The sequence below is a fragment of the Solanum verrucosum genome, unplaced genomic scaffold (genome assembly GCF_900185275.1).
Source record: "Solanum verrucosum unplaced genomic scaffold, falcon-dt-bn FXZP01000033.1, whole genome shotgun sequence".
NCBI classification, from domain to species: Eukaryota; Viridiplantae; Streptophyta; class Magnoliopsida; order Solanales; family Solanaceae; genus Solanum; species Solanum verrucosum.
The window spans coordinates 1,490,871-1,514,726 of record NW_026020752.1 but is presented as its reverse complement, the minus strand read 5'-3'; the positions used below and the strand labels follow the sequence as shown (position 1 = coordinate 1,514,726).

Here is a 23,856-nt window from a genome sequence, read left to right as displayed (position 1 = left end):
AATGTTTGATAGAAACCGAGTTGATTCGGGGTAAGTTGCTTGAGAGAGAATTTACCCCCACTATAGTCTAGCCTAGTCACAAATGTTCAACAATTCACTATTAAAAGTATGTACCTGATAGTCTAGTTTAACCCGTATTCCTATCGCATCCCAAGAATCCCGTCTCCATATCTCTTTTCCTTATATTTTTACTCTTGTTTTTAGTTGTTTATTAATTCAAACCCCCATCGATAATTGACGCTTACATCACTCCTTAGATTTAGTATGTTTTTATTCATTAATATTTATAGCTATGACTAATTAGAAATTGATTTTATTTTTTTACTGATTCTCAAAACCACTCCTTGTGGGAACGATCCCAACCCTTGGTTGGGTTATATCACTACACGTGATCGTTTGGCACTTGAACTGAAATAGTGTCAGTTGATTACGTCGAACATCAAAATAGCGCCGCTCCCGGGGAGTGGTATTATTAAAGTGTAGTTAATTAGGATTTTCGTTCTTCTTAGTTGTAGTTCTACTTACTTAATTTGTAGTTTTGTTTCATTTGTTTGTGTGACTATTTCAGGAAAAATGAGTTAGAATGAAATTTATGGGTATCAAACGGATCACCCTCTTTTGCAATTGTTGAACCTTAGGGACAATCTCCTGATATTCAAGCAATTAGGGGGTGAAACCATCCAAGAGATGTGGCTGAAATTCCAGGCAGTGCTACACCCATGCCCAAATTATGGGATGTCTGATAAAGTGCTTCTAGAGTGCTTCTATAGGGGTCTTGGACCCGAAAATAGAAGTATCGCGGACCAACTTTTCGACGGTTGCTTGTTGCACCAACCCTATAAAACAGTAGCCAAAATCCTCGACGGCATGGTTAATACCAACGAGGAAACAAAGAGAAAATAAGAGTGGGCTACAATGTTAACTCAACTGGATTTCTTAACCAAGAGAGTCACAGAATTGGAAAAGCAGTCCACGAAAAAAGACAAGTATTTTCCCCTCCACAAATGCGAAAAAGGAAAGGAGCAGGAAAGTGGGCAAAATGAAGAATTCCTCTCACTCATTCAACACAAGATCGATGAACAAGATAAGGTGTTGAAAAATATAAAAGAGAACATCGAAATGTTGAATCAGACGACAACTTCCAATTCCATTATTAATAAGCTGCAGAACGCCCAAATAAATCAATTGATAGGAAAAATCTTCTTACATAGCAGTGAGGAGTCACCTAATGACACCATGGCCGACTTCAAAGATGAGGATTAGGTGTTAACTTGCGTCGTGCCACGACGTTAACTAAGGTGTTGTTTGGGAGGCAACCCAAAACCCTAAAATGCTTTATTTTTGTTTTAGAAATAACAGTATGTTGATTGTGCATGTTAAAGTGTGTAGAGTGTGTGGAAATTGCTTTTGGCGAACTAAGATTACATTCAGCGAATCACCGAACAGATAGGCAATCCCGATGTGAACCGTTGTTTGGATCCCTACTTTGACTGAAGGTCCTGTAAAACTCGGCGAGGTAACTGACCACTCGGCGCACCACAGAGTAGATTGGCGAGCAATACTAATGTCGCCGAATGGACGCGACTTGGACGGTTATCAAAGGCCAAAGGTTTTAAAGTTTTCAAACTCTGCACTTTCCCTTGCTTTTAAGCTTCACATACTCACACCAAGTTAGTATTTTCAATATTCTTGCATTCCATAATTATTTTGGTTGATGATTGGTGCTCGGAGTTGGAAAAGTTTACCGCCTAGTATCACAAATTTATATTGTTCGGCATAAAAGATTGGTTTTCCGAATCTAGTTTTTATTTTTATCACATTTTGTACTCATTTGCAAATGATCATATCGTATTGTCGTGTGTTGGGCCTCTCTGATAGGATTAGAATGCTTAAATGCCAGTTTTAATTCGATAATCTTGCCTGTATGGTTTTAATCATCAAATGCCCGTATTTTTGTGCCTTAAATTGAGTTGAATTTTGTGGGGTATGCTTGCATGTTGGTTAGATTTGTTGGGTGAAGTCTGAGTAGCCCGTATTTGTGCTAAATGGCGTTAATTGCACAATGAAGGAGGCCCACCTTTTGTGTGAATATTGATGTTTCGCTATTTTGTGCATATAATTGGGTCGTTTTGCTTATAATTGTGTCTTACACTGCTTCTTGTAGATGTTTGAGCTTGTGGCTCCTTTTATTTTAAATTGTAAATGATTTTGACCCTTCCGAAAAATTTTAAAATTTTTGCCACCTCTTGTACGTGTGGAATGTGGCTGTTCTTTAGCAAATTTGAGTCTCGGTTTTGATCAATATCGATGACTCAAATAGTGCTCATAATTGAACGAACATGAATGTGCGGCTAGGATGAGACCAATTGAAGTTACATAGTCAACATATGAACTCTTTGCATCTCGTTGTGACTAGCCAATTATCGAATTGATTCTCTTGTGATGAACGTTGCACACTAGCAGAAGTGTGGAGTCTTGTTTGACTTTGGTGTCAATGCCTTGTGTGATGAGCTTACTGTGAATCATGCATGACAAAACCTAGAATTTTCCCCGTTTGTCTGGTCGACTAAGTAAGGCTATCTCTTGATATGATCTTAGGCAACTTCGAAGAGTGTGAGCCAATTTTTCATATACCTCTTTTGTGGCCTACCTTGTGAGTGTGTAAACCTCTTTTGAACACCCTTGAGCCTTACCTTTCTTTGGAAGAAACTTGATGAAAACATGACCTTTATTAAATCCACTACCCATAATCCTCGTGATTTGTGGTTGATTGAATAGCCAACTTAGGCAAAAAGCCTAAGTTGGGGGTGTGGTGAAAAGAAAAGGTAAGTCAAGAAGTGCAAGAAAAGTCCATTTTAACCCATGGTATTGAGAAAAATGGAACCCCTCCATACAAAAAAAAAGACGAGAAAAGAAAAAGAAAAAGTTGTGAAATAAAGTTATGAGAAATGTCAAAATAAATGGGGTTCCGAACAATCCATGGAAATGAATAATGGGATGACTTATGAGCACTAAAGACTTTGATGAAAGAAGAGGAAAGGGAGTGTTGAAAGCACCACATTTCATGAGGATGAAAGTCACTGAGCCTAAATGACCATACCTTTTCACTCAGCCCCATTACAAGCCTTGAAAAGTCCTTTTTTATCTTGAGTGAGCTGAAACAATTCTTGGTTGGGAAATACAGGTAAACCTATGGGTGAAGGCATGCATTGTGTTCTTCTTTGTGAGAGTGAGCGTTGCATTTGATTCTAGAATTTTAAATGATTAAACCATTGTGTGTGAATATGTCATTCTTATTCTTTGTCCCGTGCTAGGAAGCATTACTCTTCTTTTCATTCCAAATTCGAGCATCCGAATACCTTTGTTGAGCTCGAACTTGCATTTAAAGCAAGTATAATGAGCTTGAGAATCTATGATAATGGTGTGTCACAACTTGAGTCTTTGAGTATACAATTGATTCTTGCATGAGTAAGTTGAGTCTTGTTGTGTACATTCATGGTTGAGTCTTGTGTAGCACTATTTAAGACATCCTTTTTGGACTACCGAACTTGAGTTTTACTTGAGGACAAGCAAAAGTTTAAGTACGGGGTGTTGATGAGTCCACAATTAGGACTCATTTAGGGGTATATTTTGATAGAATTAGTGTCCGCAAATGCATATTTTGTCTCAATATCTGATGAAAATCATTAAGTTTCAAGTATTTAGAGTTTGAGGCAAAGCATGGACACTACTTGGCAAGAAGGAACAAGACAGCTGAAAAGAACGAAGAAATGAAGGCCTGAAGATCGCCGAGCCCAGTTGGTGACTCACCGATGGACCTGGAGATCGCCTTTTGTTCCAGTGTGCTGAGCCCGGAAGGAAAAGGTCAAGTTGGCGATGAAATGGAGCACTCAGCGCATCGCCAATCAGTTCCGTAGAGCAGTACCATATCACCCAACAACTCAAAATGCGAAGAGGCTAAAGGCTAAAGCAGGAAGGCGATGAAATCGACCAAAAGGCGGATCACCGAGCGTATCGATGATCCCGACTAACTGTGCCGAATGGTCCTCTGCAGCACAAATTTTCAAACAATATAAATAATTGTTTAAATTTCCGATATCATATCACTTCTATTATTCAAACTTTTTACAGTTTTTGGAGAGTTTTATATTTTAGAGGGTTTTGGAGACTTTGTTCTAAGACCTTGACGATTCAAATAAGCTCCAAGAAATTAGACCTGGGTCTTAAAGATTCTTCACTCTTGACATGTTTTAAGACTTAATTCTTCATACCCAGTTGATGGAAACTGATATTGGTATAAATTTTTATCTCTTTTACATGTCTAGCTAAAACCCTAATTCTTGGGATGTGATTTTGTGATTATGGGTTAAATTATCTGTTGGGTCTTGGTTGTTGAAGGTTTATTTGTTGTTTAAATGTGATTTCATTTAGTAGTTGTGTATGAACTTAATGGGATTGTAGTTGCAAATACGATTTCATCTTAGTGTTTTTGGCTTGCTAAAGAGAGAGGTCGTTAAACTAAGACTACTAAATTGATAGCTAGCCGGTGGTATTGGGTCGACATGGGTTCAGCTCGAGAGAGTGAATTCTAGTCCTTCTCCCACACATTCAGCTCGAGAGAGTGAATGGGCTAAGGTGGAGGTTGTTCTTAATGCGGCAACTCGGTGTTCGAGAGAAACCGAGTTGATTCAGGGTAAGTTGCTCGAGAGAGAATTTACCCCCACTATAGTCTAACCTAGTCACAAATGTTCAACAATTTACTATCAAAAGCATGTACCCGATAGCCTAGTTTATCCCGTATTCCTATCACATCCCAAGAATCTCGTCTCCATATCTCGTTTCCTTATATTTTTACTCTTTTTTTAGTTGTTAATTAATACAAACCCCCATCGATAATTGGCGTTTGCGTCACTCCTTAGATTTAGTATGTTTTTATTCGTTAATATTTATAGCTATGACTAATTAGAACTTGATTTTATGTTTCTACTAATTCTTAAAACCACTCCCTGTGGGAACGATCCCAACCCTTGGTTGGGTTATATCACTACACGTGATCTTTTGGCACTTGAACCGAAATAGTGTCAGTTGATTACGTCGAACATCAGCCAACCCTTGAGCTCATCCAATGACGTTGTAGTGGTAGCCAGGTTGGGGTAGTCAAAGTCATAACCCCTGTCAAGTACGGTATTAATGTACTCACTACTACACCCAACTTCATTTCCCCGGACCATGACCGACTTAACCGGTCTGAACTCACTGGCCTTCTTCTTGCTCTTTGAGACCAAGTCCCATACGCTGTATAGAACTCCCGGACCCAAGAAGGAATATAGTGACCTCGAGGCCTGGTGAACTGCTCAAACCGGTGGAAGTGGAGGGTGTCCCTCATATCGGAGTATTTTCCCTCAAGGCCCCCTGTAGATAATAACTTCTCCTCGAGGATGGTCCGCAATCCATCACCTTTTAACATGTTGAGAAGTCTATGGGGAGTGATGGCTGGTGGCACAGGAGCCACAGGAGGTGTCAGAGGTGGCACTAAATCTGCTGGGGTGGTAACTGGAGGGACTCTAGCTGAGTCAAAGAGAGATGTAGCACGAATCACATACCATCGGGACTGTAAGGGTTGGTCATCCTCCGGCTCAGATAGTGCAGTGTAGGAGCCCTCATTATCGGAGTGGTGCTCCAGTGCCTCAGATAAGGGCCTTTTTCCTTTGCCCTTACCTCTATTTGGAGGCTATGTTCTTCCCTTTTTAGGAGGATTTGAACCCCCTTCGTTGATCACAATGACCCATGTTCTTTTGCGGGGTGAAATGTCGATGTTTGTCCTTGTCATATCTGTAAAACATCAGGAAAAGATAGAAACAATTCAACCAAATGCATAGAAAAAATAGTTGCAGACAGAGTCGCCGAACCGGTCGACGAGTCGCTGAATCACTTTGGCGAGCTAGATCGGGCTTGCCAAAAGGATTAGCTCAAAAATCTCAGAAGATTTTGGCAAGTCGGTGATGGGAACGCCTTTCGGCGAGCAAGGATTAGCCCGTCGAAAGTTACAGTGCAATTAAGGGTCAGGGGCACAGACAAAGGGCGATAAAGAAGGACTTTCGGCGAGTCACCGAGTGCATTCGGTGACCTCATACTTCTCGCCAAAAGTTACAGAACCAAACTTCACATTTAGCATGAAATTAAAGGCGAGATGGGGAACTTCGGCGAATCGCCGAGTAGTTCGGCAAGCTCGACCCAGCTCACCAAACGACCCAACGTGCCTACTTTCAACCCAACTTCTCAAATTCCACCCCGCAACCCCCGAAAACAAAATCAAAACGCACACTCTTCTAATTAAGCTCAGACCCAATACACATGCCCCCGGGATACTCTGACTACTCCCAGTTTGGCCAAATTTGGCCATTTTATGACCTTTGCCCTAAGAATGACGTCAACCGCTCTATCATTGGGCAAAATTCATCATTTGGCTCAAATGCGGGCTACTTAGACTTCACCCGACTAGACCCAACAACATGCAAGCACAACCCCACAAATTTTATCCAATTTTAAGGCACAAAATCACAGGAATTTAATAATATAAACATTACGAGCAAGATTATCAAATTAACACATGCACATACATAAAAAAATTAAAATCATAGAGGCCCAGCACACATCACTAAGATTAAATTACTAGCAAATGAGTACAAACTTGCTAAATAAGGATTCGGGGTTTGGAAAACCAAACTTAGATGCCGATTAAATATTTTGAAATGCTAGGAGGCAAAGTAATCCACTCCGACACACAATCAACAACTCAAATACGATAAAAATGCAAGAAATATAGGAAATACTTTGTGGGTGTGAGTTTTGGAAAATTAAAAGTGAGGGAAAGTGAAAGATTTTGAAAGTTTAAACCTTTGGCCTTTAAAAACCATTCAGTTCTCACCCATTCGACGACATTAGTTTCACTTGCCGACCTACTCGGTGACGCCCCGAGTGGGCACTTACCTCACCGAGGTTTACAGGATCTCTAATTAATGTGAGGGTCCAAACGGTGGACTAGATCGTGATCGCCGACCTAGTCGGTGATTCGCCAAGTTGCTCCTTGGCTCGCCAAGTTTTACAGACTCCAATTTGAAAATGTCTTGAGTCCAATGGCGGTCTAGGTCGGGCTTGCCGACCACGTCGGCGATGTGCCGACTAGACCTTTAGTTTGCCAATCTTCGTTTTTCAAACACATTCCCCATTTTGACATGCACAATTTCACACCATTATTTCTAAAACAAAAATAAAGCAATAAACACTTGGGTTGCCTCCCAATAAGTGCCTTAGTTAACGTCGTGGCACGACGCAAGTCCCCACTTATGTTCCATTAGTGGGGTTCGCCTCATTTTCGTAAGGCAACCCCTTTTCTGGCACTGTATAGAGGTGAGCCAGAACTTGGTCCATTTGGGACCCGAGTAGCTAGATGAGCATGGAATGAGAGGATGTCATCCGGCTCAGCATCAAGACATTCTCTCTTAACTCCTCCAACACTCTGTCGTGCTTTTCGATTTTGTGTAGAATGAGTAAGAGGACTTCTTCAATTTGCCCACCCTCTAGTTTCTTCATCTTTCGACGCTCATGAGAGGGAATGTACTTGTCCTTCCTTTTGGACATGACCTCCAATTCCATGACTTTCTTGGCCAAGACATCTAGCTGAGTCAACAATGTGGCCAATTCTTGGTCTTTTTCTGTCTCCTTGTTGGTCTTGGCCACACAATCAAGGAGTTGGGCTGCAGTCTTATAGGAATGTCGCATCAAGCACCCCGAAGAGAGTTGGTCAGCAATTATTCTAGTTTTGGGGCCAAGACCCCAGTAGAAACATTCTAGAATCATTTTATCTGGAATCTCATGAGTTGGACACTGCTACAATAAGGTCTTAAACCTTTGCCACAACTTATAAATGCCCTCACCCTCCAATTGCTTGAAATTTAGGATGTTATCCCTAAAAATCATCAATCTCAAAGGAGGGTGATCCATTGGGTCACTGTTGCTACCAGATATGCTCCTTTATTCTGCTCAAAACAGCAACACTAAAACAAAAACAAAAAATTAAGTAAGTTCACTATAACTAACAAAAACAAAATCTAACTTAATTAAAGATTTTCAAATAACAGCACTCCCCGGCAACAGTGCCATTTTGATTTCACGTATCAGGACATTTCTTCCAATTCTAAGTGTCAACGATCATTAGTCAGTAATATAACCCAACTAAGTGGGTTGGGGTCGAATCCCACAAGAAGTGGTACGTATTTGAGAATCAATAGAAAGGCATGAATTTGTTCAAGCCAATCATAGGTAAAGACATTTACGAATAAAAGCATATTTCAAATTTAGGGTGACACAAGTGTCAAATAACATGGGGGGTTTGGTTTCAACTATCAGCTACACAACAACAAATAACACGAATTAACAAGTAATGAGACGGGTTCTTGGGATGTGATTGGATTATGGGCTAAGATAGATAAATGGGTGATTGCAATTAATAGTAAATAGTTGTAAATAAGTGAATAAGCTAGACTTTAGTGGGGATAAACTTTCTCTCGAACAATTTACCCTGAATCAAATTAGTTTCTCTCGAACACCAATAAGCAGCAATATAGAACCGCATACGCTTTAGTCCATTCACTCTCTCGAGCTGAATGTGTGGAAAAGGGTTTAGGATTCACTCTCTCGAGTTGTACCCATGATAACTCAATACCCACAGACCATCAATTCAGTAATCTTGATTTTAAAACCTCTCTCTCGAGCAAGCCAAAAACACGAAGGTAGAGTTGCATTTGCAACTATAACCCTTTAAATTAGACCACAATTATTGATTGAAATCACTTTTAAACAACATTTAAACTATTCATTAACAATACCCAGCAGCTAAATCAGCCCATAATCATACCCCCAAGAATTGGGGTTTTAGCTAGACATCATAAAAAGATAGAATTTGCTACCAAATTGTGTTTCCATCAACTGGTAAGATTAATTTCATCTTTACAAAGGTCAAGGTTGAAGAATCTCAAAGACCCACTTCTAATTTCTCAAAAATGAAAATCTTCAATTCTTCAAGGCAAGGAAAATATTGTCTCAATACTCTCAGTTCTAAGCTCTCAAAACTTGAAAACTGATTCTAATGATAAATAGATACTAAGATAGATACTAAACTAAATATTCAAAAATATATTTATAGTCGCCAAAAATGTGCTACGAAGTACCATTCGGCACAGTAAGTCGGGATCACTGATCCACTCGGCGATCCGCCCTTTGGTCAATTCCCTCTCTTTTTTGCCTTAGCCTTCATCATCTTCAAGTTCTGTAACTTTGGGCGATATAGCATTGCATCGCATAACTGTTCGGCGACACGCCGACTGCTCATTTCTATCGCCGACTTGATTTTTTCCTTCAGGGCTTGGCACACTAGAACTTTAGGCGAGATCATGGCCATTCGGCGACTCACCCAATAGGTTAGGCGATCATCAGACCTTCTTTTCTTCGTTCTTTCAGCTGCCTTGTTCCTTTTTACTCAGTAGTGTCCATGCTTTGTTCCTCAATCCAAATACCTTAAAATCAAGGATTTACATAAGTTATTGGCACAAAATAAGCATTTAAGAACACTAAATCTATTAAAATAAAGCCCTAAATGAGTCCAAATTGTGGAGTCATTATTGATCTTAATTAATTAGAACTTAATAATTAAACTTAATTAATACATTGGACTAAATTTATAATAACTTGGACTTAATTAAAATTAACAAAATTAATAACTTGGACTTAATTTATAATACTTTGAAATCTTTAACCTAATTAAAATTTATGAATTAATTAAGCTTGAACTTTGTAGATCTTGAAAATAAATGTAGTATTTATTAACTAATTAATTAGATATATAAGTAATAATAAATTTACTTATTAAGTAATTATAAATATATATTAACAATATAAATTAGTTTAATGTAGTTAAATTATTATTAAATTTAATTTATAATCTAATTGAATATCTATATTTTTGTAGATGGATCATCGTTTGTGAATATAATATGTTTGTACCACATGGCCAAATTAGGGTTGAATATGATGATAGGGTTGAACATGATAGGGTTCATGAAATGATCAATGATGCTTTTGGATCGGAGTTAAAGGTGGGATGGAACTCGAACAATATTTTGATGAAGCTCCTAATGAAGAAGAAAGACGCTTCTATGATCAATTAGAAGAGTCTAGTCGACCACTATGTTAAGGGAGTCCGCATTCTGCCTTGTCAGTTGCAGTTAGATTAATCATTATTAAATCAGATTGGAATATTCCTAATGCAGCTATAGACTCAATGGTTGATATTTTGGTTGAACTAGTTAATCCAAAGTTTAACATACCTAAGAACTTCTATCAGGCAAAGCGTTTGGTTTCCAAGTTAGGATTGACGTATGATAGAATTCATTATTTTGTTAAAGGTTGCATGTTGTTTTACAAGACTGATAGTGAATTAGAAAATTTTTAGTTTTGTGGACATGCTCGTTATAAGAGGACTCTGGCGGGAAAGATGGTCCCAATTAAGGCTCGTTATAAGAGGAAACCAAACGTTATAAATTAGTTGTTCTAATTCAAACTTTAAAATTAATAATTAGTTGATTCATATATATCGTTATAAATTTCAGTTTTATTTATAGGAAAAAGATATGGGGTGCACTCACATTGGACCGGAGGTTTTCAAGAAGACTCGTGTGAAGAAGAAAGAAAATGAGTCAGATCTGGATATGTGGGTCGAGGAAAGGGCCGAATGAACTTTTGTAAGTTATTTAATATGAATAATATATATTAGTAGTGAATATATTTATGATATATATATATATTGATGTCAATTTTTATATTTAATATGAAGAATGAGTTTCATCAGTACGTCACTGAGAATCTAGATAGTTCGGTCCAAATGACACATGAACTATCCACCAAAATTTGGACAGAGAAAGTGGTAGGGGGACACACAAGGGTAGAGTCTATGGTCTAGGCTCTCGAAACGATGTAAGAAGACTCCAGTCAGACTTAGAAGGTATTGGATCATCACGTCAAGCCGAGGCACTTGACGGTGTTCAGATTGCTGCTTTGTCGGCTCAAATAGCACAGCTTACATCGTCATTGGCAGAGTCAGAGCGGAGAAGAGTAACTGAAAAACAAAGCATGAGTGCGACTGTTCAGGAAATCAAAGAACAAGTGTTGAACCTCGCTCGTCGACCTACTACATCTTCTCCTGTCGAGGACACCGACGACGACAGTGACGAGGATGGTGATTTTGTAGATCGCACTCCCTAGTTTAGGTCTATTTTATGAACATTTTGAAACTAATTTTGAATAACTTTATAAGTTTTTGTATTGTGATTTAGATATTTTTGAAGATTGATTTAAGTTTGATGTTTTACATGTTGTGTGTGATGTTTAGATTATATTGTTTGATTGAGCTGGTTGAATATGAATTGAATTGATATGCATTTGCAGGTGGGCAGCAGAACCTCCCAGTTTCTGCTATCAAAAAATTGCAGAAAAAAGCGACAGACAGGGTGGTTTTGTTCGTCACTTTTTTGCATTATTTTTTTAAAATAAACCCAGAAATGCGACGGACAGGGTTCTTTAGTCTGTCGCTTTTCTGGATATTTTAAAAAATTAATTTACAAAAAAGCGACAGACAGTGTTCTTTTAGTCTGTCACTTTTTTGAGATTTTTAAAATATAAATTTCCAGAAAAGTGACGGACAGTGTCCTTTAGTCCATCGCTTTTCTGGGATTTTTAAAATATTAATTTCCATAAAAGCGACGGACTGCGTCTCTTATTGGAGATAAAAAATAAATGAAAATATAAAAAAAGTAACGGACTCCGTCGCTTTTGTTAAAAAAACATTCCTGAAAAAAATTATCAAAAAGCGACGGACAGCGTCGAGCCAAAAAGTGACGAACATGATGCGTCGCTTTTCCGTAGATTTTGACTAAAAAAGCGACGCAGTCCGTCGCTTTTGACCGTCGTATTTTGGTAGTTTTTTAGTAGTGCATAAACTTGGATACAAATTTGGACATCAACACTTAGAGTCCCTAAAGTTGAATTTTAAATAAAATAAGAACATAGCTTGATTTGCACCTTTTTGCAAACCTTCAACTTGGAAACAATTGGTAATTTAACAATTACACAAACTTTCTTTCATTTTCTTGATTTTGTAAGAATCATTTTTCCAATCTTAAGCATTATTTCTTTCCTTTTGAGTGCTAGCATTTTCCATTTAGATGAGGAAGAATTGATTTGATTTATTTCTTTTTGCACCTTTTTGCAAACCTTCAACTTGGAAACAATTGGTAATTTAACAATTACACAAACTTTCTTTCATTTTCTTGATTTTGTAAGAATCATTTTTCCAATCTTAAGCATTATTTCTTTCCTTTTGAGTGCTAGCATTTTCCATTTAGATGAGGAAGAATTGATTTGATTTATTTCTTTCTATCTTACCATAACTTTCCTTGTACAAAGAATGAGAATTGTTCATAGAAAACTCTATATAAACACATTTCATGTACAAAGGATTCATAAAAGAATCATTGGAATAATCCTTTTGAATTGATAGTAAAATATTTTTTGAAGTAGAACTCCAAATTTGGTGTATTATTTCTATATTTTGTGCAGTCCCGCCAAAATGTTCTTTTCTTTGTGTAAAAATATTCAACTGACGAGCGGCTTCATTCTGAAGAAACTAGACTTATAGTACTACGACATATCCAAAAATCAACATCAAAAACTATTTGTATTGACGGGAATTGATTTTTGAAGTTGGTCTCCAAATCTGGATGTTCTCCTCACAGTTATGTGCAATCTCTCCAAATCGTCCCTTTCTCGGTGTAGGAGCATTCAAACGATGAGCAACTTGATTCTAGAGAAACTAGACTTTTATTACTATGACATATCCAAAAATCAATATCAAAAACCTTTCGTATTGATGGAAATTGATTTTTTAAGTTTGTTATCAAATCTGGAAGTTCTCCTCACAGTTATGCGCAATCTCTCTAAAACTTCACTTTCTCAGTGTAGGAGCATTCAAATGATGATCGACTTGATTCTGGAGAAACTAGACTTCTAGTACTACGACATATCCGAAAATCAACATAAAAAACCTTTTCATTGACAGGAATTGATTTTTGAAGTTGGTCTCCAAATCTGGAAGTAAGTTCTCCTCACAGTTATGCGCAATCTCGCTAAAACGCCCTTTTCTTGGTGTAGGAGCATTCAAATGACGAGCGGCTTGATTCTGGAGAAACTAGACTCTTAGTACTACAAAATTTGCCATATTCCTCATAGATTTGTGTCTTTAAGATTTTCTTGTTTCTCTTTCTTGCGGGTAATGGTTGTGGTTGCATCTTTATTTATGCATTGACATGTTTATTAAACATGGAAGATTAACGTTCAAGATCCAATTTGTCCACAATTCAAAGCTTCATGTTATTGGCACCGCCATGTCAAACAAGATTGTTGTGGTGCTGCTCATGTTTTTCATGCCAAATTGAAGGGTCATGTACTTACTACGTGTATTATCGGAAGTAGATCAACCAAGAAAAATTTATAACTTCGTTCAGTTGGCACTGATGGTTCCAATATTTTTTTCTTTTTCACGTTTCCAAAGGATTCTAACCACCTAGAAGATGCACGAGTTATTCACATGATCAGCGTGAAATCACTCATCTCATCCTTGCAATTTTGGCAAGAAAACTTACAAGGCATTCACCTTTCTTGCAGCCTTGGTAGAGACAACTTGCCACCTCCATTTTCATCCCCCTTTGCGTCTCCACGAGAGAAACATTTGGAGTAGTTTCATTTCATATCTGGCGAGAAAGCACATGGCGTGAGCATGGCAAAAAAAAAACACATGGTATAGGCCCTCAAATAACAACGAAGTAGATTACGGATAATCTTATGCTTCAAGCTTCAGTGTGGATTGACATCTTCCTTTCAATTTGTAGAAGATCTTGGACCATTCTTATGAATTGTTCAGCCATATATGGATCTCTCATTCCTCGCAACTTGTGATTCCAACTTTGCACACCTTTGCGTGTATATTTAATTTCAAATGTAGGAGCAATGAGATTGCAAGACACTTGATCCAGCAGAAATAGAACTCAATGTAGATTGTAGATCAACACTGAACCATTTGATGTATCGCTTCCTTACTTCTTGGAAATAAAGGAGCTTGGAGCGGTCAGACCCCTTCTTTGGCAACAGTAGAGGTAGTCTTTCAAACTTCAACAAGCAAGTAGTTGGTGGCAATCATTGTTGCCTTGTGAAAAAAAAAGTTTCGAGTGTAAACATCCCATTTTTGGTGAGCGAGCACGTGACACATCTTATCCTTGAGTTTTGGTGATAAAGAGGCTAAGAGTAACCACGTTCCATCTGGCTTGGAGAGATTGACATCACGATAATCCCTTTCCAACTTCGGTGAGTAAGTACTTGGCACTTATCTTTTCTCAGATTTATGAGAAATAGAATTGCAATCCGCTGAATCCTTAAGAAACAGAACTCAACTTTCTGTAATATATTAAGATTTCAAACCAAAACCCCTCCAATTTGATCAAAATTAATTTATGAAGTTGATTTTAGATCTAATATGTCTATTTCGTAGCTTTGCGCGTCTATCATAGAAAATTGATAAGTCGGAGTAGGAGTACCGAAATCATGAGATTCATATTCCATGGGAAAGACGACTCAAAGAAATACAACGCATGTAAAAAAATTAAGGCCAAAGACTTTGTAGATTGGTACAGATGTTGCTTCGAAGTCAGCCCACAATTCTACCTTGCTCAGTTCTTCAGTGTTGCGCGTCTATAGCCAGGAAAATCATAACTCGAAGTAGGAGTTCTTGATCCACGAGCTTCTTATTTTGTTGCAGAGAGGGCTTCAAGAACTTCAATGTGTGTAAAAATGATGATCAAAATCTTCATGGATTTTCACAAATATGTTGTTGAAGTCTGCTCCGATTGATTCCAAAATATGATGGTCTATTCCATAACTTTGAGCGGCCATGATAGAACATTCATAACTTGATATAGAAGCCTCTAAATCACGAGCTGCTTATTTCATTGCAAAGTGGACTCCAAAAGCTGCAAAAATGTGTAAAAATCATGATAAAATTATTTATGAATTTTCACAAATAGGCCTTTGAAGTTTGCTCAAATCAACTCCAAATACGATGATCTTTTTTTTCCAGCTTTGAGTGGGAGTGGTAGAAAATTCATAACATAGCGTAGAAGCCTCTGAATCATGAGTCATTTCTTACGTTGCAAAGTAGACTCCAAGAATCTTCTCCTTTGCTCATTTGTGACACATTTGAACTCACGTGCTAGCTATATAATTTAAAGAGCTAATGTGATGATCACTCAATGCCACCAAACCTCTTTTTTTTAACTCATGTGACTGAGCTTAGAGTGATTACTCCTAGCGCCTACGTACCACGGTGAAGAGGATAAATTCATGTCGCAGTTCAAGATGATTAGTTTTTTTTAGGTCGTACACAATTTATACTCTTGCAGGCGAGGAGTAACATACAATTTATGCTCGTACCTGAAGGAGCGTTGTAACTTGCAGTTTACGCTCGTACATTGATGAGCATTTCAACTTATAGTTTAGGCTTATGCGTCAATGAGCATTGCAACTTACAATTTAGGCTCGTGCGTTGAGAAGCGTTTCAACTTGCAGTTTAGGCTCGTACGTCGATGAGCATTTCAACTTGTAGTTTAGGCTCGTGCATCGAGGGGCATTTAACTTGCAGTTTAGGCTCGTTCATCAAGGAGCATTTCAACTTACAATTTAGGCTTGTAGTCGAGGATCATTTCAACTTGTAGTTTAGGCTCGTACGCTGAGGAGCATTTGAACTTGCAGTTTAGGCTCGTACATCGAAGAGCGTTTCAGCTTGTAGTTTAGGCTCGTACATTAAGGAGCATATTAACTTGTATTTTAGGCTCGTACATCAAGGAGAATTTCAGGGAAGAGTTTCATTAATGAAACTATCCTTCTAACCTTTTGTGATGAAGCATTAATGTACTTCAATTTGGTGTTGGATTTTATGCTTCCACATTGTTGAAGCTGATCTATACTTGATTTTGTGCTGAATTTTGAAAGTCGGAGTTTAGAAGTCCATTGATGCATTTTCTTTTGCGAGCGACCAAAATCCAAGCATCGTCATTCTTTTCATTGGAGAAGTCACATACGTTGGATGTGATTGTTGTTTTCTTCAAGGCAGAAACTTCAACTGGTTCAAAGCTCCTAAACTGTAGTATGATTACAGCTTCTTCAATTTTTGGAGATGCCATAGGGGGAAGAGCTTCTGAAATCGAATCCTTTTTATGATTAAGTTTGACAATTCTGTGGTTTATCTCAGTTGTTTCATCATCGTCAATGCCGATCTTTCCCCCCCCCCCCATAACAATGTCATGATCTTTTCCTTCAAAATGAAGCATTTTGTGGTGTGATGATCGATGATTCGGTGTAATTTACAATACATAGGATCATCGACTTTATTGGATTATTTGGGTCGCTTTGACTCTGGGAGTGCAATGACTTTCTTGATTAGCAGCTCATCAAGAATCGCATAAACGTCAAAGTTCGTAAAGGGATAATCTTTTGCTCGTAACTTCTTCAAGGTAGATTGATTTTTCACTTATCGTGTTTGTTGATGCGCCGCGAACTCTTTCAACTTTTGTCTTATGAAGGTCTTTGTAGAAGTCGTGGTTACTGTCATGGACTCATTAGTTGTGTATCCTAATGGCTCCTTCAATTTGTATCATCTTTTCTTGGATCAAAGAAAGGTGATGTCTTACCATGGCTTGCAATGCTTAACTTCATGTCATGAATGTGTGTAGCTTGTTCATCAAAAATTCGAGGCTTAATTCCTTGAAGGATATATACAAGGCCCAAATGCATTTCTTGTATACAAATTTCAACTGCAGAGATTTCAGAAAGTTGGTCTTTGCAATCTAAGCTCAACATTCGCCAACAATTGATGTAGTCCACTACGGGTTCATCCTTACTTTGTTTAGTGTTTGTCAATTCCATCATGCTCACTATACAACGGGTACAATATGAACGATTTAGAAATTAATTTTCTAGTTGCTCCCAATAATCAATTGATTCAGGATCCAAGTCTGTATACCAATCAAAGACGTTTTCTTTTAAAGAATGAACAAACTGCTTGACAAGAAGATCACCATGTGTACCGGCACTGCTACAAGTCTCGACGAAATGGGCAATATGTTCCCTTGGATTTCCCCTTCCATTAGATTGTTGCAATTTTGGTGGTTGATATGCAATTGCATCAATAGACCCTCTATTCCCTTAAAGTACGACTTTGAATATCCTAAGGAACGTTATGGCAGGACACCATATTGAGCTTTAATTGTGTTTGCGATCATTTCTTGTAGTTGTTGAACTAATAGAGTGGCCACTGAAGCAGATCATTTTGCACTATGAGAGTCAACTGTCTTGGTGGGAGAATCAATAACAACTTTTTCTTGCGTTGTTAGATTGTGATGTTACTCGCTAGAGTTGTAGAGATCTAACTTGCTCATAAGTTGAGCGATTTGGAGATTTTTGTCATCAATAAACTTCTTCAATGGTTTGCTTCATCATTGCGAACTTCTTGTCCATGTCAGTTGCGTCAACCATCAAGGAGTTAACCTTTTTTGAAATTAAAGAATCCACTGAATTCTTAGATTCACCAAAGTTGAAGCCACAGTAAGAAAGTTCATCAAACAACTTAGATGTAATAATGCCGCTAGGGATTTTAGTTTTGAATGCCATTTGACACTTGCTCTTTCTTGCCATCTCCAAGGAGGTGAAATATTCAGATCCATTCAAGGCACTTGTCTTGAACTCGCATCCATTGATTGGATCAACATCACTAAAATCAACAAATATGTCAACAATAGAGTCCTTGCATGAAACATCATTGATCTTCTTGAAGGCGATTGCAAAGTTGAACTTGTTGTTTTTTGAATTGTAGGAGGAAGAGATGAAGAGCAGAATTGGTCCCACTGGGCATGCCAAATTTGTTCGCAACAAATTTTCATAAGCACTGAAAATTAACTGCAAGAAAAATAAATAAAAGAAAAATGTAATATTTATTGATGAATCTTGTGAGTATAATTTTGTTGTTCTCTTGATTCTTCTCTCCTAAACTTCTCCGTGATTCGAGGGCCTTCAGTAGCGTATTTCTTGAATGTAAGATGATGTAGACATCCTTGAAATGTATTTGATCTCTGGGAACATCGGGAAGCACTTCGTTGTTTCAAGTCTATCTCCGGAAAGAACTTCGTTGATCACTCCTTCGAAGAGCTATGTAGTTGATGTTGTAGCTTTCTCCAATTGCAGAATGCTTTTTGAAGAGGTTTCTTCCTCCAATTGCAGAATGCTTGTTGACGTGTTTTCTTGATGCCTTTAGAATGTCACGTATATCTCTTATTTATAGTTGTGGGGCTGGACAATAATGCTTATGATTGGCCAAAGAATGTCATTTTGACACTTGGCAGATTGTGATTGGTTCTTGCACTTGATTGGGACTACCACCTCATTTGGACACGTGGCACCGCCTTATTGGTCTTGGATGCCTAGTCATCGTGACACCTTGCATAGATTTGGGCTTTAAGGTGAAATGGACCTTGAACTTGAATTTAATATAATGAACTTATTTATTTGTAAAACCCAAATTAATCATCTAACCCAAATAAACATGGATTTAATTCAAATTTTGTATGAATTAAATCCAATAAAAATTGTGTGTCTACACTATCTACTAGTGATTTACAAGCCTTGTGATGTATGATGTACAAGTAGAACCCGTCTAGAAAGAAAGTACATATCAAGAGTTAAGGTACATAGAACCTGTAAAGGAAGAAAGTGCAGCGACATTTTCTTTAATAAATATTACTAGAAGTGCTTTAGACATGTTTCTAATTGTAGATGCCACTAACTTTCTTTGTTGTTTGGAACTGGTAGATATAATATCATACAATTGGATAGATAATTTTTTATGAATTTGATATTTTGGGTCTTTGTAATTAACAATGCAATTTTATATAAATATTGATTATTTTGATTAGTATTTCATTTATTTTATGTGTTTTAGTGGTTGTTTTAAGGTAACAGAGAATGAACAAAATAAAATTTGATTGTTAAGGATATTTATAACGATGAGATTCGTAGTAGTAACTAAAGGTTTTTAACGAAGGGAATAACGATCAACAAAGGGAAATTTGATTGTTAAACTATGGTATAACGATCAAATTTTATGTCATCATTAATGACTTTTTAACGACCAAATCTAAATCCGGTCGTGAACTTTTTAGGACAAAGCTTTTAATGATCAGTGGTGCCCGAATTTTTTTAATCGTTATTGACCAATTACGACTTGATTAGGACTTCTAGCGATAAAAATTTTCTTTAATAAAAGTTATTTTTCTTTTAATGGATTTTTTACTAGTTGCCTTCTGTTGAGTGTACGAAGATTGGGAAGCCCCAATTTGTCCTTTCTCAAGAGCCCTTTCACTTTCAATTGCAGTTCTTCATAAAACTGAAACATATGATTTTGCGAGAAGCCATTACTTAGATTAGTGAGCTTGTCCACGACCTTGTTTGTTTCCCTAAAGCAGTGCACCATATAATTAAAACCCGCAAGCTCCTTAAGTCTAATAATTTCATTAACATCATCCATCATTCTCCAAGGCCTCGCGTGACAATTGTTGACCCTATCCATGAGACTATTTTATATTTTCAAAAGGCTTAAGTTATATACAACCCCTTAAAGTTGTTTGTATATTTGACTTGAACACCTCTACTAAGTCTTGTACCTATTGAACATATCTAGTACTTCGAATTGATACCTATTTTACATTGAAAGACCAAACACGACCAAGTGTCAATGTTAATGGTAGAGGTGATGGTAGTTGTTGCTTAAAACAAGAGGAAGAAATGGATGTATTGGCTGCGATAATAATAAATCTGAAAAAATAAAATGATAATGATGGTAAAGGAAGAAGAAGAAGGGTGTTTATGGCAACAATGGCGGATGTGAGTGGTAAGGTGGAGAAGTGATGGCAACAAGTCCAATGAAGAAGAATGAGATTTTTAAGTTTAAAAATGTCTAATTTAATTTTTTCACGCGCTTATCATTCGTGAATCACACCTAAAATGCCACCTAAGTAAAAAATGCTCAATTGGTATCAATTCAAAGTACTAGAGGTGTTCAATATGTACAAGACTTAGTTGAGGTGTTTAAGTGAAATATGCGGACAACTTTAAGGGATTGTGTATGACTTTGGCCTTTTCAAAACTTAAGGATTGAGATGGGGAAGAGAGTATTTTGTACTCCCTCTATTCTATATAAAGTGAATTTTTTAGCCTTTTTTTATTCTTCAAAATAATTAAATTGTTCAAGGTTCAAGATGTATGTTTGAAACTTTTTTCATATTATTTGACCTTTCCTTTATTGAAGTTTTATATTTTATAGGAGATACTTACACTATTTACAAAGTTATATTTATGATTTCACAAAGGGCAATAGTGAAAATTATGGTTTAGACTATGTTCTTAAATATTTTGCTTAATATGTGTGCGATGCCTCACAAATTCAATTAATATAAAGAGGATATTATTTGACATTTTTGTGATGGGAGATGATAGCTTTTGACCTTAAAATGATGATATCATAAAAAGTGTGTATTTAACCAATTTTTGAAAGACTTGTGTGTAAACGAGAAACCCCTAAAACTAGTAGTATTAGTTAACATCTTGAAGATTTAATTAGAGGCATTACATTTGGCAGAGGAAAAAGTAAACTGAAAGCATTAGACAGTAGTACTCCTAAACGAAGATATTTTATTTCCAAGTATTATTCACAAAGGTTGTAAGCATCTATAACAACATACATTTTTGTTGTTCTAAATAATTATTCTAAAACATAAATGTAACAAACAAAATAGCAAAAGAAAAAAAAAAAGATAACTATTTACAGTCGCAAGTTTCCAGAAAAAGAAACTACAAATCACTGGTAAAATCGGTAATTCTTGGCTTGTTTGATAAGAGTCCACATTCCTCCAATAGGCGATAAAACAGTGAGCAATACTCCAACTATGATGCAGAACTGAAATTTATTTGGAAAACACATAGTAAGTAACAAAAATTAGATAACATTAAATTGATGGAATTAAATACTAATATTTTACTCACCCAATTCATCCACCAAGAAAAACCAAACCTTTTGGGTTTTACAATGATAAGCCAAATGATGCAAGGAAGCTGGAGAAGTTAAAAAAAGAGAGTGATTGACGTGAAGCAATACACAAAAACAAAATTAGTGAAATCCTTATAGAGTATACTTACGTAATATGATGTTGGAGCTAGAGCAAATCCACCAAAGAACCCCATTAGACCACCAAAGAATGGTATGGTCATACCGACGAATAACGTCAATGCTATATAATAAATAAAAAAGAAAGTACAGTTAATATTGCAAATCCATCATGTGTTTAAGTAATTATGGAAAATGTAATTGCACTTACCAACATATGTTGTACGAACTGTGAAGCGAAGAAAAGTGGAAGGTTTTAGTTTGATAGATTTGACGGCATATGTTTCTATCATGTCAAACATAGGCATTGCGAAAACCTGCGTAAATTATTGGTAAGTTTATGAATGTTTTAGGCATTTTCGCTGATCATAACATCCAATAACATGGATGTTTTATGCATGTACATACCTGATAACTTCCAATAACATGGACGACAACAAACATGTTAGCAGCAGCAACAAGCCACATAGGTTTTTCGAGTGAAAGCAAGATGTTATCCTCAACTTGATTACCAAAGGCCCAATAGCCAAGAAAAGCGACAGGGAGGTAACAAATAGCAACGATGATATAAGCCACCCATACACCCTTCCACATAGGACCTTTGGAAGGTTTTTCTGGCGTTGAAGGAATAGTAGCTTGAATCTCAAGAACCACATTATGGCCAGCGTAGGCAAAAGCAACATCTCCAAGTGCACTCAAGAACATGAATACATTGTCACTTGTCTTTTCACCCCTAAGTTCATAGCTCACTACCCTACCTTCAATCCCTCTACCTAGAGATGTTGCCCAAGCAACTGTCGAATAAGTCAACGACATCACTGCAGCAGCCAAGGACACAAATGATATGGAATTGAAATTTGGCAAGTGAGAAAGAACAAAGTGGACTGAGGAAAAAATGATGATGAAGTAGGTAAGTTTTATTGGTTGACAATCAGGACAAACTGTTTCATGAAATTTCTTCAATGACTTGCCACCTGTAACCATGTATATTATGCAAGAACTTACGTCCACCACTATTTGTTGGGGTACAACTACCCAAAGACCAAGTTTCTCACCAAATGCATGTTGACCTAGCTCGTGGTATCTATCAAATCTTTTTCCTGGTACCATTTCATGCATCTCTACCATTTGCCATATTGTGTAAAATGTTATAGCCCACGACATCAACATTACTATTACTCCAGGGCCCCTGCAACAAATTCAACAATAATAGAAGGTATATTAGTTATTCACCCACTAATACATGTATTAGCTATACCCCATAATTTACATACATTAATTAAAGCTTTATTCGAGCAGTTTAAAAATTAACCCATTGACTATTATTATTTGACCAATCTCCAACTTTTCCTATATATATATATATCCAAAGGTACAAATAGAAGCTTTTTTATTTCTTATTTCTCTTCTCCATATTAACATCGTAAATGCAAATTTCTTCGATCCAGGTCCAAAAGTGAGAGGCGCCTTGTTTAATTTTAGGGGTATCTCATCTATCCAGAAATTTCATATATTATTACCATTGTTTTATTACTCTCTATTCCAATTTATGTGACACATTTTTCTTTTCGAGAGTCAAACAATTTAAGTTTGACCGAGAATTTGCTAATGAAATTTGTTTTTCAGAAATTTCATATATTATTCCCATTGTTTATTATATGTTTTAGTTTGATTGAATTTGAAATTAAAGTAAGATTATATAGAAAGACATTGAATTTGTAGTTATTATATTAACTAAATATTCTTAAAATATCCTTTAATTTTGAAATAAGTCATATCATTCTATTAAGAAGGATAAATGTGATTGGTGGCATTAAAAAATTAATAAATATAAAAAGTGATATTCTCTTTGCAAAATTCTAAAAAAATGCACAAATTATGATACTTCCTGTCAACTAAAGTTTTGAGAAGAAAAAACAAATCCCGAGTAAAATAATATATAATCTATTGACCCTAATTTTTCTCTTTTTATATTAAGTAGAATAATAATTTCATATTAAAATATCGTAATTTACAATCAAACAAATAAATATGACGTGGAAAAGTAAAAAAGCATACCATCCCATCTCAGACATGGCATATGGAAGACTGAGAACACCAGCACCAACCATGGCAGTGACATTATGAAAAGTAGAGTACCACCATTTCGCATTTCGATCGGATGTGATAGGAAGCCATGCATCTATAGCTTTGTCCTCCTCGGTTCTCGTATCTATCTCTTTTTCATTATCGTGAGCCATTTTTTTAAAAATTTTATTTTATACAGCAAAAAAAAAAAGATTTATTTTTCTTTTTCAATTTTGTGGAGGGAACCAATTAGAGTTACAAGTTAGAGATGAATAGGGAACAAAGAAGGACTCAATTTTTGAATATGTTAGAGTCCTCGATTTTAACCCTAGGAATGAAGAAGCATTCAGTTCCCTCACTGTATGCGCTTATGTAAACTTTTCTTATATATACTTTGAAGACCCTAAAACGACGAT

The 23,856-nt window shown here is 36.7% G+C and overlaps 1 protein-coding gene across 1 annotated transcript; it reads right to left on the bottom strand.

The window, feature by feature from the left end:
• Positions 1-20,889: 20,889 nt before the first annotated feature.
• On the bottom strand, positions 20,890-23,785 carry LOC125812728 (lysine histidine transporter 1-like). Its single transcript, XM_049492207.1, has 6 exons — positions 23,432-23,785; positions 21,782-22,562; positions 21,585-21,690; positions 21,406-21,497; positions 21,253-21,321; positions 20,890-21,166 (listed from the first exon to the last, which is right to left on the bottom strand). Exons 1-6 carry the CDS (start codon positions 23,611-23,613, stop codon positions 21,068-21,070), a joined length of 1,329 nt encoding a protein of 442 aa, XP_049348164.1. The 5' UTR covers positions 23,614-23,785; the 3' UTR covers positions 20,890-21,067.
• Between the last annotated feature and the right edge of the window lie 71 nt (positions 23,786-23,856).

What these genes read in the sequence shown, in the direction of transcription:
- LOC125812728 (XM_049492207.1), bottom strand. Translation starts at nt 23,613, where the DNA reads ATGGCTCACGATAATGAAAAAGAGATAGATACGAGAACCGAGGAGGAC. An exon ending in ATGTTATTGGAAGTTATCAG is followed by an intron (nt 21,691 to 21,781) that starts GTATGTACATGC and finishes TAATTTACGCAG; the next exon opens with GTTTTCGCAATGCCTATGTT. An exon ending in TTTCTTGGTGGATGAATTGG is followed by an intron (nt 21,167 to 21,252) that starts GTGAGTAAAATA and finishes AATAAATTTCAG; the next exon opens with TTCTGCATCATAGTTGGAGT.